The sequence below is a fragment of the Chrysemys picta genome, chromosome 1, assembly GCF_011386835.1.
Source record: "Chrysemys picta bellii isolate R12L10 chromosome 1, ASM1138683v2, whole genome shotgun sequence".
Taxonomy (NCBI): Eukaryota; Metazoa; Chordata; order Testudines; family Emydidae; genus Chrysemys; species Chrysemys picta.
This window is the reverse complement of record NC_088791.1, coordinates 233,170,192-233,191,179: the sequence shown is the minus strand read 5'-3', so window position 1 is coordinate 233,191,179 and position 20,988 is coordinate 233,170,192. Positions and strand designations below refer to the sequence as shown.

Sequence of the window (20,988 nt, the reverse complement as noted above, 5' to 3'; positions counted from 1 at the left end):
TCCCGGATGCACAGCGCTTCCCGCTGGTCTCTTCTAATCGCCCGGCTGTCTGGCTGTGAGTAATCACCAGCCAGGCTATTTTCCTCAACCTCCCACCCCGCCATAAAGGTCTCCCCCTTGCTCTCACAGAGATTGTGGAGCACACAGCAAGCTGCTATAACAATGGGGATATTGGTTTCGCTGAGATCACAGCGAGTCAGTAAGCTTCTCCATCTCCCCTTGAGACGGCCAAAAGCACACTCCACCACCATTCTGCACTTGCTCAGCCGGTAGTTGAAGAGTTCTTTTTCAGTGTCCAGGGCGCCAGTATAGGGCTTCATGAGCCAGGGCATTAGCGGGTAGGCTGGGTCCCCGAGGATGACTATAGGCATCTCCACATCCCCAACTGTTATTTTGTGGTCCGGGAAGTAAATACCTTGTTGCAGCCGTCTAAACAGACCAGAGTTCCTGAAAACACGAGCGTCATGAACCTTGCCCGGCCATCCCACGTAGATGTTGGTAAAACGTCCCCTGTGGTCCACCAGTGCTTGCAGCACCATGGAAAAGTAGCCCTTTCGGTTAATGTACTGGGTGGCCTGGTGGTCCGGTGCCAGGATAGGGATGTGAGTTCCATCTATGGCCCCACCGCAGTTTGGGAATCCCATCGCTGCGAAACCTTCTATGATCGCCTCCACGTTTCCCAGGGTCACTACCTTTGGCAGCAGTACATCAACGATTGCCTTCGCTACTTGCATCACAACAACCCCCACGGTAGATTTGCCCACCCCAAACTGGTTCGCGACTGACCGGTAGCTGTCTGGCGTTGCAAGCTTCCAGAGGGCTATGGCCACTCGCTTCTGTACACTCAGTGCAGCTCGCAACCGGGTGTCACTGCGCTTCAGGGCAGGGGACAGCAACTCACAAAGTTCCAGGAAAGTTCCCTTCCGCATGCGAAAGTTTCGCAGCCACTGGGATTCATCCCAGACCTGCAGCACTATGCGGTCCCACCACTCAGTGCTTGTTTCCCGTGCCCAGAATCGCCGTTCCACGGCATCAACATGACCCATTGCCACTGTGATGTCCTCGGCGCTGGGTCGCCTGCTTTCTGACAGGTCTGTGCTACTCTCAGACTTCAGGACATCACCGCGGTGCCGTAGCCTCCTCGCCTGACTTTTCTGCATCTGCCTCAGGGAAACCTTTATGATAAGCTGCGAGACGTTGAGAGCGGCCACAACTGCAGCGATGGTCGCAGCGGGCTCCATGCTCGGAGTACAGTGGCGTCCGCGCTGTCAATGACTGGAAAAGCGCGCGAACTGTTTTCCCGCCGGCGCTTTCAGGGAGGGAGGGCGGGAGTGATGGACGGATGACGACAGTTTCCCAAAAGCACCCTCGACTCATTTTGTTACCCAGAAGGCATTGCCGGCTACACCCAGAATTCCAATGGGCAGAGGGGACTGCGGGAACTGTGGGATAGCTGACCACAGTGCACCGCTTCGAATGTCGACGCTTTCACCGTTAGTGTGGACGCACAAAGTCGAATTACTGTCCTTAGTGTGGACACACACGTTCGACTTTGCAATATCGATTACAAAAATTCGATGCAAGTAAAATCGAACTACTCTCGTAGTGTAGACAAGGCCTTAAAGAAACAGCTTTTTAAAAGAAATTATTGTAGTTGCATCTTCTTAAAAAAAAAAAAAAAAAAAAAAGCCTGTGAGGAAGTACAGCAGAGCTAATGAACTCTTCATGGGACTAACAGTGTTACCATTTCACAAGTTTTTGACCCAAAAGCCCAAACCATGAAGAGCAACTGAACTGGGTGACAGTTCAGAGCCCTGATCCTGCCAGTGATCCTCATTCTTCTGTACATAAATAACTTTATGCATGCAAGTAATCCCACTGACTTCAATATGACTTCTCGGGTATGTTAAATTACTCATGTGTGTGAAGGGTTGCAGGTTCGGGGTCTAAATGTCCAGGCTGTACAAATGTGTTAAAACTGAATTCGTCATAGGTATCAAAGACAAACATATCGCTTCCCCAACACATTTTTTTCCTTCACTGTATTGCTAATTGTTGATTTAGAAGGGCTTCCATTAAAAAAAAAAATGTTGCTGGTTGATCAGCTGGTTGCTGATCAAATGATCAGAAGACTTCATATCTGAGTACGTTATAAACAAATGTGCATTATTTACATATTATTAACCACTCTCAGTGTGTGTTACAGTGGCAATAGCACAATAGCCAAGGCCAACAGAAAAATCTTATTTAGGAAAGAAAGGCCCAAAACATATATAAAAAGTTACATTATTCATTCATTTATTTATTAAGGTTGCAAATCAAGCACTTACGAGTTAGGAAATGCCAGAATTAAGGATGCCCCAGCAACATGAATTCAGGCCCCTCTTGTGCATAGGTACTGGGGTGCTGTCTTTAATTACATTATCACATACCATTCAGTACACAGTTCTCTCCTCCCATCCAACCCCATATCCCAGCTGTCTCTTAATATCACCTCTGGGGATATCTTCTAATTTGGCCAAAACCAAACTTTCTCATCTTCCCTCCCAAAGCTTCTCCACTTACCCACTCTCCATTGCTGTCAACACCATCACCAATTTGGTGGTTGTTGTGAAGTTTCCCCTCCCTTTCCCTTGCCCAACACCTCCAAGGCCATAACCAAATCCCACTGCTTCTTCGTCCTCAACATCTCCAAGATCTATCCTTTCCATCCCCATAGCCAAATCCCTCATTCAGGCTCTCAGCAAAAGGAAGGATGGTCCAGTGGTTACAGCACCAGCCTAGGACATGGGAGACTTGGGTACGTTTCCCTGCTCCACCACAGAATTCCCCCGTGAGCTTCAGCAGTCACTTAGCCTCTCTGTGCTTCAGTTCCCCCATCTACAAAGTGGGGATAACAATGCTTCCCTACTTCACAGAGGGGTTTTGTGAGAATAAATATATTAAAGATTGTGAAATGCTTTGAGATATATATAGATGAAAAGCACTATATAGGAGTGTAGAAGTATTACATCCCAACTTTGTCCCCTGCCATCCAAACAAAATGCAGCCACTATCATCATCTTCCTTTTCTTACTAGATCATGTCACTCCCCTCGTCAAATCTTTCCATCTGCTAGCCCATCAAGTTTAAGCTTCTTGTCATCACCTTCAAAAGCCTATCCCACCCTACTTAGAGGTGTGGTGCCTGTGTGGTTAAGGCACTCACCTACAATCCTGAAAGTCATGGGCTTGAGTCTCACCCACTCTCACACAGAAAGGACACCTCCAGTTCACCCAGCTGCAAAATGGGTAACTGATCCATCAGATTAGGACAGTGGTTTTCAAACTTTTTTTCTGGGGACACAGCTGAAGAAAATTGTTGATGCCTGTGACCCAACGGAGCTGGGGATGAGGGGCTCGGTGTGTGGGAGGGGCTCAGGGGTGAGGGTGTAAGGGCTGTGGGGTGGGGCCGGGAATGAGGGGTTCAGGGTGTGGGAGGGGGCTCTGGGCTGGGGCAGGGGTTGGGGTGCGGGAGGGGGGTCAGGGCTCTCAGCTGGAGGCTCTGGGCTGGGGCCGGGGATGAGGGATTTGGGGTGCAGGAAGGGGTTCCAGGTTTGGGGGGGCTCAGGGCTGGGGTAGGGGCTTGGGGCACAGGGTTGGGTCACGGACTTACCTCCGGCTGCTCCTGGTCAGCGGCATAGCCGGGGTGCAGAGGCAGGCTTCCCACCTGTCCTGGCACTGCAGACCGCGCTGCACCCAAGAAGCGGCCAGAAGCAGGTCCGGCTCCTAGGCGGAGGCGTGCAAACAGCTCCACGCAGCTCTCGTCCGCAGGCACCACCCCCCAGCCGGTGCTCGGGGTGGGGGCAGCACGCAGAGCCCCCTGGCCCCCCTGCCTAAAAGCCAGACCTGCTGCTGGCTGCAGCGCGTTGTCGGAACAGGTAGGCACTAGCCTGCCTTAGCTGGACAGCACCGCTGTTGGGACTTTTAACGTCCCGGTCGGCGGTGCTGACCAGAGCTGCTAGGGTCCCTGGGTGCGGAGCAAGGCAACCCAGTGCCTTACATGCCACGACTCAGTACTGGGTTGCGACCCAAACCTTGAAAAACACTGGATTAGGATAGTCAAAAGGCAGTCAACATGATGCTGGCCACATCACCATTGGCTATGAAACTGACACGCCTTAACGGCATCAGCCCAATAAGCCAGTGGCTCAGGGGAACTTTGACCCTACTTCTCCTGTGGTGAAAACTGGCATTGTCCCAAAACCCTCTGTTCCACCTGTTTCCAGTCTTGTCTGCCTGCTTGTGAACTTCTCACACATTCCCTCCATGCCTTCTTCCATGTGGCCCCCTACATACTGGTGTGACCTGTCTGAGCTCAACCGCAGCAACTTGCTCCTCTTCACATTTAGGTCCCTCTTAGAGATCCATCACTAGCATGCTGCCTTCAATGAATAAAGTTGACTTGTCAAAAAACTGTTTCTTCCTTTGCCCTAACTTCTGTCTATCCTTCGACTGCCAGGTCCTCTAAGCAGGAGCCATCCCGACTTAAATACCAGTAAGGGTCTCTCATGTTGGGGAAATATTATAAACAAAAATGTTGATTATGTGGACAGATTCTTAATAATACAGTTATCCACGTAAATATCACTAGACTGGTCAGACTTGACATTTATCTGTGGAGCAGAAAGGTTGAGAGAGATCACGACTTTTTTTTTTTTTTTTTTTAAATCCCCCACACGTTCACAAACTTCTGTAAAAAAAAATGCCATGATATTTGTTATTTAAAATGCCATTAAATTTCTACTTGGGTGGCCCCCCACTATCACGTCTACTGCACTCAAGCATCATGGGAAAAATTTTAGAACAAAAATCCTACTAAAGAATTAGTCAAATAAATGCAATCGTAAACTAAATAAGAGTTCTTCTCCTAAAAGCATTTCCTCCTTTCCCTTTGTTTGACATCCTACATTGATCACCTTGCTTGATTCCCATGACAGCTATAAAGTCATTGGGTTATTTTAGGTTGTAAGCTTGATGAGGTAGGAGTAGGAGACAGAAATACTTCTACGTGCCCAATAGCAGGCAATCCCCTCCCAGTTACACAAAGGCCCATCTATAAAGATAAAAAAGAAGGTTGTGTGGATAACTTCTCTGACATATGGTCTGAACACTAGTCTAAACAAGCTTGATACTGTGCACTGCTAGATCAGTCTTAAAGACTAAACCTTCCTTGTTTTCTAGTACTGTACTTGGTCAGCTGGCAATAACAATATTACCGAAAACCCTGAAAAAAGGGAAGGCAGAAAAAACATTTCAGCTGCTGCTCAAATACGCAAAGAAATTTTGTAATCAGAACACAACTAATTTGAAGTGAATTTAGCTGGAACAGCTGTACTTCATTTTTCATACATGATTGTCCAGGCCCTACCAACACTCTCTCTCCACATATGACTATCTAAAAACTCTCCTCCTAAAGAGAGAAGTTGGGATATTTGAAGCAGTCTAGAGGATTTTAGAAACATACTTTCCATTGATTTCAATGGAAGATCTAGGGGATTTAGACACATACCTTCCATTGAAACTAATGCAAGATGGGTGTCTAAATTCCCTAGACTACATGGATAATCTGAACCAGAGTTATCTTTCCACAAGAATTTCCCAAAAACAAAATGTTACAGTATGCATACAGCTGACATTAAAGCAATTTTACTTCATCTTTTGAATCAAGGGCCTTATAACAGGAACTGTCTCTCATATTTCTGTATTATTTTAAAAATCACTTCAGATATTGAAGTGGTTTTTTTGGGGGAGGGGTGGCTAATTTTTCACTTCCGTTTTAAAAGCTGTATTTTTTCTCCCTGATTTTATCACCGATACTGAGGCACACTTCTGTAGCGGTAGTATAATTTTTTTTTTTTAACTGAACACTAATAACAAGTCTTAATATTTGAAGAAAACAGAAGTCCACTATATCATCATAAAACAAACCAATAAGCAAAAAAGGACAAAAATCTTTACAAATTATGAGTTAAAAATTATATGTAGCACACAATGATATTCTAAAAAAACCAACAACAAATAGGTCCACTGCAGAAAAATGAAATATGGATATCTCCACTGATGTTTTAGGAAGCTCCTTACTTCCAAAAGTTGTTACTTCTCCATCCCTACTGTCATTAGAGGGTGATCCCAGCTCAATCAGCAAGGCGTGTCTAAAAAGCTATGTGGTAGGCCTCTTTCTGCAACCTGTCTTGTTTGAAATATCTAAAGAATTAACTTCAAAATTTACTCCCAAATCTCTCTCATGTGACTGAAGCAGAGATACGTTAAATATCTATGTTTCTTTATTTGTATGCTAGCAGCAATAACCAACAGGAAGTCTAATCCATCTTCTTCTAAGAGCTATTTATGAACAATTATAGCAGTTTGGAAGTAACTTTAAAAGTGATTTTCTCCTATTGGGGAATTACTCTTTCGGAGGTACTCAGATGGCCCTAATCATCCTAGTACTGGAGTGCCACGTAATCTTTAATATGTTTATCCCCAGAACACCTATGTGAGAAGGGAAGTGCTATTACCCCCCTTTTACAGATGGGAAATGGGCACAGAGAGGTGAAGTGACTTGCCCAAGTTCACACAGGAAGTCTAACAGAACACGGACTGGGAACCCAGTCACCCCAAGTCCTATGCCTTCCTCTTTTTTATTCCTGGGGAATTCTGCGCCACTGCACGTGTGCAAAATTCACATGCCCCACAGATTTCTTTGCTTCCCTGCAGAAAAATGACTTTCTGATGGGGAAGCAAAGGGAAGCTGCAAGAGCGGTAATGCAGCCCTCCCCAGCAGCATGGGTGAGTCATTACAGGCACGGGCACCCAGGGCAGCTGGCAGAGAGGTAAATCAGCTGCTATCCTGGCTGGACTGGGGAGGACGGGTCTTCCTCTTCCCCTGCAAGGAGTGGCTGGGGCCGGGTCAGACCCAACCCCAGAAACCTCCCCTAGCTGCCGGAAGCTCCGCATCTCCCACCTGCATCTTGTCCCCATTGGTCCTCCGCTGAAGGGGGAGGAGTCACTGTATGGGGAACTTCTCACCTGTCCACCCAACCCCTGTATATCCAAACCCACCCTTACCAGGTTCCTTGCTGAGCCTCACCCACCCCCCTGCACCGAGCCCCCCACACCCGCTGAGCCTCATTCCTCCGCATCCGGAGCCTGCCTGCATCTGGACCCCCACCCCTGCACCCAGACCACCTTCTGCTGAGCCCTCCCACTTGAACCCCCACCACGACAAACCCCACCTCCCTGCACTTGGACCACCCTGTATCCAGATCCTCATACCACTGAGCCCCAAGCAGCTGCACCCGGATCCCCACCTCACCAAGCCCCACTCCCGCAGTACCCAGACCCACCCACTAAGCTCCCACACACCCAGAAGCCCATCCCCCCACACCAAGACCCTCACTGCTGAGCCCCAACCATCTCCAGTAGGACCCCCCAGCAGAGTCCCATTTCCCCTGCATCTGGAACCATCAAATGAGCCCCTGTGCATCCAGATCTCCCCTGCATCTGGACCCCCCACATTCAGACTGTCCCACACCTCACCCCACACCTGGATTCCCCCCGCACAAGGATCCTGCTAGGCTAAGCCTGCCTGCCCCTCTCCTGGATCAGAGGCCAGAGCTGGGCGTGCATGCAAGACTGTCCCTCTTGCTTGCTATCTTCATGTGCCTGGCATGGAGGGTCCGGGCCCCGGGGTATTTTTGGGGCAGGCCCGTCCCTTGCACTGTGTCAGGGTCGGATGCAGCCTCATCTTTAAGTCCGTGTCCCGTGGGTGGGGTGGGGGTACTGCAGGGTGATCTCCCACCTCCATGCAGCCAATAGCCTGGGCTCCCCACTGCGATAGTGGAGCCTCCACATTTATTTATTGACAAATAAAATATGAAGAATTTTATGGAATTTTAAAATATTGTGCACAGATTTTTTTTTTGGAGGGGAGCCACAGAATTCCCTCAGGGGTATCTTTTTTTGAGGTCCTTAACTGTAATTAAAAGTTAACAGCAATTTTTAGTTTAGTGAACTAATGGGAAGCTCATGAAAGTCAGGGAAAAGTTAATAGTTTAGGCTTATGCTTCCATGGAGAACTTAGCTAATGCAGCTTCTTTAAAATGTTTCCATTTCTTCCTCACACATTTTATAGTTGTCTGAACACGTTTAATAGGCTAAATGCATCATACTTATATTTAGATGTACTTTCCACTGCACATAAAACATTTCCCCTCCATTAGAAGCAATCTGGGAGAGAAAGGGAGAGAGAGAGAAAGTTTGTTAACATACCAGGCTTTTGACCACCTTCAGTAATTCCTCCATTACCACAGCAATGCCCTGGTACCCAAGGAGCCTGCAAATGACTTTAAAGTGAGGGGGACCAACAAAGTTCCTGTAGTTGCTATAAATGCTGGAATATGTCAAATTCAAAGCCTGATGGGAGAAAAAAAAAGTATTAACAAAAATAACTCAATTCACCACACTTTCATAGCAATCTCTCATTGGATACAATGTACATTACTTTTTGTGCAATATTTTTAAGTAGGACTGTCAATCACAGTTAACTCATGCGATTATCGCAAAACAAATATACTAGACTAAAAAAATAGTCACAATTAATCACAGTTTTAATCGCACAGTTAAACAATAACGGAATACCAATGTATATTTATTATAAATATTTTTGAATGTTTTTCTATATTTTCAAATATAATGATTTAAATTACAACACAGAATACAGAGTATACAGTGCTCATTTTATATTATTATTACCAATATTTGCACTGTAAAGAAGATAAACAAAAGAAATAGTATTTTTCAATTCACCTCAGACAAGTACTGAAGTGCAATCTCCAAATGTAGAATTATTTTGTTTTACATAACTGCACTCAAAAACAAAACAATGTAAAACGTTAGATCCTACAAGTCTACTCAGTCCTACTTCTTGTCAATCGCTAAGACAAACAAGTTTGTTTACATTTACGGGAGATAAAGCTGCCTGCTTCTTATTTACAATGTCACCTGAAAGTGAGTGTTTGCATGGCACTGTTGTAGCTAGGGTGACCAGACAGCACATGTGAAAAATCGGGAGGAGGTAGGGGGTAATAGGAGCCTACATAAGAAAAAGACCCAAAAATCGGGAGTGTCCCTATAAAATCGGGACATCTGATCACCCTAGTTGTAGCCGGGGTTGCAAGGTATTTACATGCCAGATATGCTAAACATTCATATGCCCCATCATGCTTCAACCACCATTCAGAGGATGTGCTTCCATGCTGAATTTAAATTGGTAGTCTATTATTATTTGTGTGATTAAAACTGCGATTAATCACAACTATTTTTTTAATCATTTGACAGTGCTATTTTTAAGCTTATTAAATTATACAGGATTAAGACAGAAGTTTGCCTCTTTAGCTCCTATATATAAGATGAGTTGCAAAGCTTCCTTTTAAAACAGAAGACACGACTAACTAAAATGTTCCTTAATAAGCTGAATGTATTAAACGCTAATTGTTGATGACTGGACATCTTCCAGTTACTATTTATACTACCACAATAATTCCTCCTTCAATTTTATGACTACACCATGTTAAAAGGGCACAAAAGTGGCCCAAGCCAATATCTCAGTGTTTCTCAACCAGGGGTACATGTAACCGTGGGGGTATGTAGAGATCTTCCAGGGGGTACATCAATTCATCTAGATATTTGCCCAGTTTTACAACAGGCTACATAAAAAGCACTAGCGAAGACAGTACAAACTGAAATATACACTGCTCTATATACTAAACACTGAAATATAAGTACAATATTTATATTCCAATTTATTTATTTTATAATTACATGGTAAAAATGAGAACATAAGCAATTTTTCAGTACTAGTGTGGCTGTGACAGTTTTGTATTTTTATGTCTGATTTTGTAAGCAAGTAGTTTTTAAGTGAGGCGAAACTTGGGGTAGACAAGACAAATCAGACATCTGAAAGGGGTACAGTAGTCTGGAAAGGCTGAGAGATTACCAAACATAATTGGAGCATATTCTGGTATTGTAGTTTCACTTACAGAACATTTTGGGGGGAAAAAAATCAATAGAATCTGTTACAGTTTCCATTTTATGGTGTCTCATGTAATGTTCTGAAGGCTCGAGTTAAGTAAAACCAGATTTCTAAACTTAGTGATCATTACAACTAATTGATAAAGATTCTCATTTGAGCTCATAATAGCTATAAATGGACAAAAATAATCTGATATCGTGACACAGACTGACAGAAATTCTTTTGTCAATTAATATACAAGGCAAGATCCTTATCTGTTCTCTATCAGCGTATTTTTCACCTCAGTCAACGGAACTATGTAGACTTATACCCTCTGAGAATCTGGAAGATGATTTCTAACTCACATTGGGGCTCAGATGAGAGCTAGCTGTGAAACTCCACCTATATGAGAGGGGTAATATTTGTAGCATGGGGAAAAGCAATCATAGGAAGTGGCAGAGATTATATTGGTTCCTTCTTTCAAAAGTGCTCGCCCATCTTTTGTTTCTGCAGGTTCTGTTGGATCCCCTTTGCTTCTCCTCAGTATTCACTGTTTGTAAGACATGAGTGCAAGCTAGCTGTACTATTAAATCCTGGGCTGCTCAGAAAGCAGCTGTGACCAAGGCCTGGTATACATTTATAATTTAGGTTGGAATAGCTATGTCGCTCCGGGGTGTGAAAAATCCACGTCTGCGAGCATTGTAGCTATGTGGACCCCACCTCGAGTATAGACGCTCTGATCATCTAGGGAGGTAGTTTTGCTATACCAACAGACAACCCCTTCTGTTGGGGTAGGCTGCATCTACACTACGGGGTTATGTTGGCATAGCTACAATGCCATAGCTGTGCAGATATAGTCCTCATAATGCAGATGTGTTCCAAGAGTGCTCCTAGGGAGAAGAGCGTGACCTCTTGCCGATCTGGATCCCACCACAATTATTCATGCCTTTGCCTGTCAAGACTAGATTTTTGTAATATGCTCTCTGTGGCTATACAGTGAGGCCACTTGGGAACTAAACTAATAAGCAGGCAGCTGCATTCCACCAACTTTTGAACAACTGTCTACTAAAGAAAAGGAGTTACTTGTAAGCATTTAAAAACGTGCAGCTGCTGTACATGTATACACTATAAAACATATAAGACATAACATGGCCAAGTTAAATGCTGGTGTTGGAACCTTAACTTTCCCATTTCCAGACTCTGATTTTAACTGAGTGGCTTTGTATTTAATAGTATGAAATATGCATAGAAAATATCCAACAAGTTAACATTATTTCAGCTAACTAGTACAGAAAAGGAGTTACAACCAGCCAAGTATATTTGTACTCTGGAGATACAGATGTTTCACTTCACCTTATTTTTAAGGTTATTACATTTCTTCTGCTCAGGGAGCTGTCTCCACTAGAGTGAACAGACTACACAGTGAAATATATCCCTCTATCATATTTTAAATTACAATTATTGACACCTGTTACAGATTGCATATTTATAATGATGGGGGGGGGGATATTTTCTCAAATTATTTAGCCATTCTTTTTGTGAACTCAAACTGCAACAGATGTTTGGCAGATTATCAGAATCCATACAGGACACTGCTCTGGAAGAAGCTAAAAATCCTGTTATTTGATCACAGCTGATTGAAATACTGAATTCTAAATTAACACTGGCTGGCAGAGAGCCCAAAACTACAATTGAGTATTAAATGCAAAACTGTACAAACACATGCAGAAGCAGGGACTGGGAAATCAAATGGGAGTGGTACTGGTAAAGCTTGATGAATGCTTACAAAAATATTTAATTTTACAAACTGTGCTACTCATGATTTATGCTCTTACTTCAAGTGTAACTGGCTTGCAGCAACAGCTTGGTTCCTGGGCTATTTTCTTGATTTGCTGTGTCCTTGCAAGAATAGGTACCCTATTTATGATTGCTAAAATAATGCATGACAGAAGATGACTCAATAAACTTTCAAGTAAGAGAATAGCTGATGGAATATCCTTTATCTCTTTTCTATTTCAGTCTTTAACTGATAATAGACAGGTCTGTAATGGAGCAACCTTGGTCTACGAGTTTGTTGCCTATTGATACTGATGAAGTACAGAGTTAATTTTCCCAAATGTTTCATAAAACATTAAACAACAGATTTTAAAAACCAAACACAGCTGAATGCTTCAGTATACTGGATACTATAAAAAAAACTTATCCCTAAAAGCAGAAGCTTTATATTTCACAGTAATGATTTTAATTGTTGCATTCATTTGTTCTTGGGGTTTACAACTTCATAGACTTTGAGTAACAAAAATATCTGCACTACAGAATATCCCAGTGTAGAAACTATTTTACTTAATCCAATTATAGAGTATTTTATTATTCTACAAAATGTTTAGAGTGAGGAGAAAGGGTACAGCTGCATACTTCAAGAAAGAGCAGCTATGGAAAAACAGGCACTAAAATATTCTTCAAAAAAACAGGCAGAAGAATCAGAAATAGCCAGCCTACAAAAATACCATATTTCCCCATGAATATTTAGACATTTTACATCAAACATGTAAAGCAGCTTGGAACAATCCACCGGTAAATGCTGGATTAGAGGCGCATTATAAAACTGTGACAAGGGATTATTAAAAAATAATAATAAAAAGTATTGCAGAGGAATACAAAAAGACTAAAGCAGAAACCTGAAACAGCAAAGTTCTCATTAATCACTGGAAGAAGCTTGCCTTTTTTTAAGTCATTGCTTCCTCCCCCCTCCTTCCACTAAAAAAAAAAACAACCAAAAACACAACAAAAAAACAAAAAACTAAACAAACCTCCTGTTCTGCTGATGTCATAGAAGTGCTAGCCTTATTCACTCACAGCATCACTGAAGCAAGCGTAGGTACATACAGAGCAGCATGTAACAGGAGTGCTCATACAGTATACTGTCCAAGAGGAAGCAAGTGAGAGAATCAATGTCTTTTTTCCTGCATGTTCTTTGAAAACCTAGGCAACAGGCTACTTAGACAAGATGTGCTCATGTACGAATTTAAGTAGAAGAGAAAGAAACAGTGTCACCAGCATCCCTGGAGAATAGAATTGCAAGTGTCAAGCAACGAGAATTTAGTCCAGAGAATCTGAGAGAGAAAACTGGCAAGTACAGATCATGAAGGAAATCACCTAAACAAAACGACACAGAAAATCTGATTTTTCATTTTTGCAATCTCTCCATCTGAAAATCTTATTCTAAGGATTTATATCAGGAAGTGAAGGTCAGTAAAGATTTTATAATGAATAAAATACCAACTTAATTTTTCAAACATTAAGATGCCAGCAATGTTATGTACGTTACTTTTAAATAGTAAAATTTAATTAATGCTTGGAAACACAACAAAACATTGTGATTACATTTAAAAAAATAAAAACCCAAAATTCTACTCAAATAGCTCTGAGGATGAGATGATGGATTCTAAATACGATCAGGCAATATTTTTTTTTTAAATCTTTTTACTTAAAATGTAATTAACTAGGATCTATTTAATTAAAACTAGATATGGGACTCTCAAGAGCAAATAGATGCTCTGATATTATAGTGTAGACCACTGTATAGATACTAAGAGACTTAGATGGATGGTCAAGTTTAGTATTATGAAAACCACGTTAGTCTGTGGTGTGCCCCCATCTGTTTATCCAAAGAGTTTATTCAATGGCAAACTCATTTCTTTGAAATTGATGCAGCTGTTTCATTGCCTATATTTTATGGTGGTTAGAAAGAAGAGCACCTACATTCTTGAGGGGTGGGTTGTTTTGTTTTTGTTATTTTTTAGAACTGCCTATATAATTTAGATGGGTGTGTTGGCATTTATATTTTTAAAATATGTTTATTGTTGTATTGTAGATGAGCATCTGCCTTATATTCTTCCCAAATAAGCAAAATACACAAACTGCAACTGAGAATTCTGAGAAATATATTCCCACATATGAGTAGCAGTTTTTTTTTAAAGCACTAGTGCTTCATTGAAAATAGTGCATAAGGTACAGTTATTTTAATACGATTCTCAGATGTATAATTTTTCCAGTAGTTTTTCCAACATAAAAAAAGAAAGAAAGTCATATAAACTTTAGAATATCTACTATGTCAGAATTTTATAAGCTTCCATTCTCAGAAATTTTCCAATACTAAATTGTTATATAGTCAGGAGACAAAATACATTACATCCACAATATGAAATAATATGTTCACACTGTAATGAAATCATTAATAGTTTATTTCATAATCATTGCCATTGTCATTTATGCTAGTAATTTAGCATAAACATTTCAAAAACACTTAAGTGCTTAGTATATGTCGACTCTGCAGCCAGGAGGTGTGATTCTCAGTCTGGGTAGACAGACTCTTGCTAGCTCAATTGAGCTAGTGCGCTACAAACAGCAGTGTACTCAAGTACTTAAGTCAACGGGAATGATTCCCAAGTTGCCGAGATGCTTTTGAAAATTTTACCCTCAGAAAATATATGTCTGAACAAAAACGAAGTTAAACTTCTTTACAGAAACGTAAAATTCTGATGGTCTGCTAAGATGAGATGAACTAGCTAACTTTGAAAAGTAACACATCACAATTTTCTCAACACTTTTTAACATATCTTGTTATTAAAAAGTATTTGCTGCTTCTTATACTGCACAGTATTTTACTTTGGTCATGTTAAATTATTAATGGAAACAGTTAGAATTTTTTATTTAGTCTGTAAAGTACTAGCCTGACAGATGATAATGTAAATACAGTTCAGGACAGACATTTCCATTAGTTGCAACTCCTTCATTTACAGCATTAATCATTTTTACTATACAAAGATTAATTACCCCCAGCAAGTACACATGATGTAACCTGTGCTTCACCTTTTGATGCTAGCTTCCATCTCTGGGCTGGCAGTCTGGCTGATCTAGCATGACTATAAAGGCAGCCTAAATGTTGCTTGCCATGATAGTTCTATCATACTTAAAATAGAGTAGTAGGAACAAGTTCAGCGGGGCTGTATAGAACCAAGACTACTAATTGTGTTTCAGATGTTACTAATATACCGTTGATGAAGTCGTTCCTTAAGGAATGGATACAAACGTGAGCCCATGTCAGCAGGAAGGGGAGAGAATACAGGGAGTAGGGAAGTGTAACAGATAGGGAATTTTTAGAAAAAGGGGATCAGAAGAACGGATTACCTACCGACAGGCTCATGCTCTGTTTTGGTTTTTAATAATTTGATGACCAGTTAAAATCAAAATCTATGGGTGAACACAGGAGGAAAACATTTGGATATTTTTGCCTGCCTCCATCTAATTAATAAAAGTAGCCCCCATTCACAAAAGCCGGTATTTCTTAAGATTGGTTAGAATGCAGGAAAATACTAGATAGTTAATAGATAAGCCTAGAGGAAAAAAATAAAAACAGATTTAAAAACTCAAAACAAAACAAAGGCTCACTGAACTGCCAATAGATTGCTTGTGCATGTATTTTTTGGAATAGTGTGATGCAGATATCTATAGCTATATTGTTCTTCAAAGTGAAACCTGATAATCTCTTAACGTAACCATCTATGATTCAAGAGAAGTGTGAGATTTTCGCTAGTTCTCCAATAGTGCTCAATATTTAAGCCTCTGTGACTCTATACTATCAAGGTGATAAGCAATGTTGAATATCGTGGTCTCTTTTCTGTTAAAGATATTTAAAATTTATGCCGTTAGCAAAAAAATTGTTCCATGATCTCTCACGTCAACAGACATGTGTACTACCTCATGTGTCCATTAAAAATTCTGGCTGTTTAGTTTTTACACTGCAACCGAGTTAGGAGAAGCTTTTCAAAAGGCACAAAGGGGAGTTAGGCACCCAACTCCCATTGGATGTCTATGGGAGTTTAGTGCTTTATGCTCATTATGCCTCTTTTGAAAGTTTCCCTCTTAATAAACAGAAGTTTTTAAATGATGGGTAATTTCACTCCCACTGGTATATTGTCTGACTGCAGATTCCTTAGGATTGCAATATTCTGTGATTTACATAATAGTACCAAACATTTCTGTAACTGGAAAGGTTTGAAAATACTCTATGATTTATTTTTCAAGCAAATGCAAGTGCCAAAGATTCTCTTTGCTTATAGATTCAGATTACTTCATTTAAAAATGCCCACAGAAAAATAAAAAGCACTGTTTCCTAATAAATTACTTTTCTAAATTACAGAACACTAATGTTTAAGAGCCACATCATTCTTCTCTGTGGTGAAGCTTCTGGGACATCTCCTTATTTTTCTGGAACTGGAACTATAATCTCCCTTTCTTGAGGGGAGACAGTTGTGAAAAACTATTGAGTGGCATCATAATGGGAGTAACAATACAAAATATAACAGGAAGCACAGCAATGGTAATTTGGCCAACCATGGCCATTTGTGCTGACAGCTTTTACAGTATTATGTATCATCCCAACCGGAACAACATGCTGTCAGGTTATTCAAGAAAAAATTTTCAGAAAGAAGAGAGAGTGCCTGCTAGTCGGTCTTCATTTGTCATTGAAAACCTAACTCCACTGACCACGTACATATTGTGCGTAACCTGCCAATCTGCAAACCCCTCCAGCGACCAATGCAGAATTTTTCACACATTAGAAGAAGATCCAGCATCAGCAAGCAACAAAAAAAAAGATCTGGCCCTGGGAATCTGGCTAACTAGCAGTATTCTGCTTCTCATCATTGCCGGGATCCTCCTTTATGGCTGCCTGCATATATGGTACCGCAAGAGACGAGAACGTGTAGAAGGACAAAACATGACCTCAGAACAGGACAAGGGGGAGGCTTGGACAATAAACAAGTCACACACCGCAGAGCAGTTTAACAGGCAAGGCAGATTAGTCCAAAGTGTTGAGGGTAAGAATGCAGAAGGTATCCAACTGGCTACCATAATAGAAAATCCCTTAACTTCTAAGGAGCCTACCATGCAAATTTCCAAAAGCCAGGAATTAGTGCCGATGACAGTTGGGCCATTTTAATTGGTAAACGCCACTGCACAGATTGACTGTGCACCATGTGTGAAATATTTTAACCCACCAAGTTCTATACCTTTTACAGTTTGTATTTGCGGTGTTTAATTCTTGCTGATGCACTCTCATCAGCATTCTCATCCACAATTGCCCCTCCCACCATCACACATACAGCTGGAAGGTTCTCAATATTAAGGTTTAGAACTAAATAGTCTCTTGATTTGATTAAGAAAATATTATCAAGCATACAGCATAGAAATCCAAGGGTAGTCTTGATTTTTGTTTTGGAGGGAGAGAATAAGGTTTATTCCAAAACGGTAAACCAAAATAAACACACGAATGGAAAGGGCAAAGGGAGAATTATTATTAAATAATAAAACAAACTGAAAATTGCATATTGAGACCTGGTATTCTCATGCTACAGGCAGCTCGAACGCCCTGTATTAAAGGACTACATCTATAATGGCCTGTCATGTTTTTTATCCACATCATTTAGAATCAGGTTGTTTCTGAAACTGCACAGCTCATTGCTGTACGCCAAGGGTCGGCAATGTTCGGCACGCGGCTCGCCAGGGTAAGCACCCTGGCGGGCCGGGCCAGTTTATTTACCTGCTGACGCGGCAGGTTCGGCTGATCGCGGCCCCCACTGGCCGCGGTTTGCCGTCCCGGGCCAATGGGGGCGGCTAGAAGCGGCGTGGGTGAGCAATGTGCTGGCCGCAGCTTCTCGCCGCCCCCACTGGGATGGGATGGCGAACTGCGGCCAGTGGGGGCTGCGATCGGCCGAACCTGCCACGTCAGCAGGTAACTAAACTGGCCCGGCATGCCAGGGTGCTTACCCTGGCGAGCCGCATGCCGAACGTTGCTGACCCCTGCTGTACGCTGTACTTGACAATTCCATTCAAAACAAGTTCTAGTCATAGATTGATTCATTGATATTAGAAAAAAAGGCCCAATTCATTGATATTAGAAAAAAAGGATTCCTATTTCACCCAACTTAAAAATGCACTCAGGATGGTGACACCAGCAAGAGGCACTCTAGCTACACCACCATGAGAGGTTATGATGTTTAATGCTTAATGCCGCAGTTATAAGAGGGAAGTGCTCATTGCACAGCATGGAAAGGGGAGATCATGAGACCCAAAACCATGACTCATGATTGCTCTGTCCCTAACTGAAAGGGGAAAACAAAACAATAGGCAGGTTTTTATCCTGCCACCAATTTCTGTTAATATACAAGAGTAAAAGCAGCTAGACTATGACTGAGTATACGTATTTTTGAGATTATGGAAATTTACATGCAACTTTAGTTGTCCTGAAGATCTTGGCAAGTTGCCAACACTGTCCTTGAACTGGAAATGTGGGCACCCTGGAAGAACGATATATGTCCAGTCTGTTTTCACATATTCACATTCCATAGTTTTAAATCTATTAAGCACATATTTCTTCCTTTTAAGTTGATATATTCTAGTGTTATTGTATAATATGCTGTGTGCGTGGCTGTACGATATACTGTGATTTTATGCATTTATTTTAAACTGATATTAAAAGAATGTATATTTAAACTCAACATTCACTTAACCAGTTCGACCTATTCCAGCAGCCAAAAAAGGGCTTCTAATGGCTTTCTGGAAGCCAAGGTGGTCTATTACAGACAAGTCTGATAATGTAGCACCCACTTAAACACTTCACAGCAGGCAGTGTGGCTTTTCCAGCTACTCCACTCCTGCAGTGTGTCAACCATTCTGTGACTGATACTTCCGTTTTCTTAGTGCTAAGGTAGTCATACCCACGGAAATCATAGCTGGCACAATCAGAAAACAAATTTGCTCCACTCGCATGCCGTTGGGAGATCCACAACATAATTGTGTGCCAAATGGATGGTGACTCTCCTTTCCTAGGAATATGCTCAATTATTTGTACTAAATTAACCTTTATACCTCGTCTGTAAATGTTAAATAATATCACATACTTTTTTTTTTCAGTTGATTGTGTTTTCCTTTTGTCTCTTAAATAAACTGTGTCTGATGTTGAAAATTTACTGTTGTTTCAAATGGATATAATTACCCAAACCAGACACTAACAACTGAAATAAAGTCTGCTCAGAAACTGAAGTTGTCCCTGCAGTTTTATCTCCAAATCAAATGCAGAGAAATAAACTACTGCATACCTCTTTTTATCAACTATGATGAAATATTTGTTCTAGCAAAATTAATTCAGAGCAGAGAGACTCATACAGGGAGGAAAGATTATCCTGTGGTTATGACATAAGTCCATGAGACCAGAGACCTGGCTCTGTTCCCAGCTCTGCCAATGGCTTACAGCGTGACTTTGTAAAGTTACTAACTTCTCTCTATTTCAACTTCCTAATTTGTGACATGGGGACTCTCATCATTCCAGGCTGACCTGGTGTGCCCCCTTGCAGGTAGGCATAGGGTTACAGGTAAGCCCTTACTAGATTTTCCCATCCCCTACGGTATCAACAAGACAAAACAAACCATTAGATGCTAAAGAGCACCTCCCTGTGGAGGGTCTAATTTCTTAACAGAAAAGCCAAAACAGAATATAAACAAAACTTGCACTCCAGCATCTCATTTGGGTGACTAAGTCATTCCGAGCCCTTCTGTCCCCCCACCTAAGTCCAGGGCTTGTTTCCACCCAGGCTCTTCCCCCAGGATTGTCTCTGCCCCTGCTGTTAGCCCTACTGCCCCTACTGGAGTAAGACTCTTCTCTGGATTCAGAGGTCCGGGGAGGTCCAACTCTTCTCTAGGACAGCAGCTGATCCTTGCCAGGGCAGCATCTGGGAGACCCCTGGCTGAGACCAGACCGTCTTAGATGCCTGCTGACTGCAGCCCTCCTCTCCAGGAGCACCTCTCACAGACTCCCCATTCTGGTGGGTTCCCCAGAGAGCTCACCCCCTAGGCTCCCTGCCCAGCCCTCTGGCTCAGGCCTCTTCTGGGAGCTCCTCTCCACAGGAGCGTCCTGTCTCCCTTCAGAGTTTCCCTCTAACTGAGCTTGGATAACCTTTATTAGGTCCATCTGCTTGGTTACTAATTAGCCACCTGAGGCAGTTAAGGATCCCCAGGTAGGGCCTTCATAAGGCAGTCTCAGGCAGACTAGGCCCTAATTCCCCATAAAAGGCAGCTGCCCTGTGACAGGGACTCAACAAAATTCCCAAAGATTTAGAGAGTTGATGTTAGTATGCCACACTGAGATCCTTGATGGAAACTGCTAAAGAACTATTATATTATTTACAATTTTCAGCTGTGATAAAATCTTTGTATTACTTCAGGCTTTTACTTATTACAGCCCTGTGTACACAACGACAAAAAATGTAGGCACTTAAGAGCCTAAGTCCCAGTGACTTTCAACAGGAATTAAGTGCTTCAAGAGACAAGATGGGTGAGGTATTGGACGAACTTCTGTTGGTAAAAGAGACAAGCTTTTGAGCTACACAGAGTTCTTCTGATTTGGGAAAAGTACTCAGCGTCACAGCTAAATACGACATGGAACAGACTGTTAAGCCTAAATGCTTAAGTCAGTTTTGAAAATGCGACATAGGAGCTTTTGAAAGTTTCACCCTAGGTCACCCTATATAGAATTAGAACATTCATAATCTTCTGTTCTGAGCCATATTGATTGATTTGGCTTTCTAACCTGTGAGAATCTGCAGTCAGATAATCTCTCTACAATCTCAGGTTCACTGTGGTGGTCTTGTGTTTTGGCAGCTTGCCCTTTGATTAAATGAGAAGGTATATATTTAGAGTGACGACTGAGACTGCTAATAAGAACCAACTAGTGCAAATTAATATTGACCTGTGTCCACTAGGAACTGACCTGAAACTACTATTGGTTTAATATAAACCACTGAACAGCCAGACGGCAATTCCTTTTTTTTTTTTTGGTTAAGTACTAAGTGGTTTAGAGGTGAAAAGCTCAGTGTA

At 42.0% G+C, this 20,988-nt stretch overlaps 2 protein-coding genes across 19 annotated transcripts in view; one reads left to right on the top strand and one right to left on the bottom strand.

Annotated features, from left to right (window-relative positions):
- CYFIP1 (cytoplasmic FMR1 interacting protein 1) overlaps nucleotides 1–20,988 on the bottom strand; it is a 128,014-nt gene that overhangs the window by 23,323 nt on the left and 83,703 nt on the right. For all 18 annotated transcript variants that reach the window (XM_065591202.1, XM_005283289.5, XM_065591206.1 and 15 more), the window contains one exon: nucleotides 8,313–8,456. In XM_065591202.1, coding sequence (XP_065447274.1) covers nucleotides 8,313–8,456 — 144 coding nt within the window. The remainder of the gene's footprint in view (nucleotides 1–8,312; nucleotides 8,457–20,988) is intronic.
- Nucleotides 12,904–17,201, top strand: LOC101944409 (fibronectin type III domain-containing protein 9-like). Its single transcript, XM_065591269.1, has 2 exons — nucleotides 12,904–13,301; nucleotides 16,256–17,201. Exon 2 carries the CDS (start codon nucleotides 16,394–16,396, stop codon nucleotides 17,054–17,056), a length of 663 nt encoding a protein of 220 aa, XP_065447341.1. The 5' UTR covers nucleotides 12,904–13,301; nucleotides 16,256–16,393; the 3' UTR covers nucleotides 17,057–17,201.

Excerpts from the sequence above, each read along its gene's own strand:
- LOC101944409 (XM_065591269.1), top strand. The coding sequence starts at position 16,394 with ATGGGAGTAACAATACAAAATATAACAGGAAGCACAGCAATGGTAATT.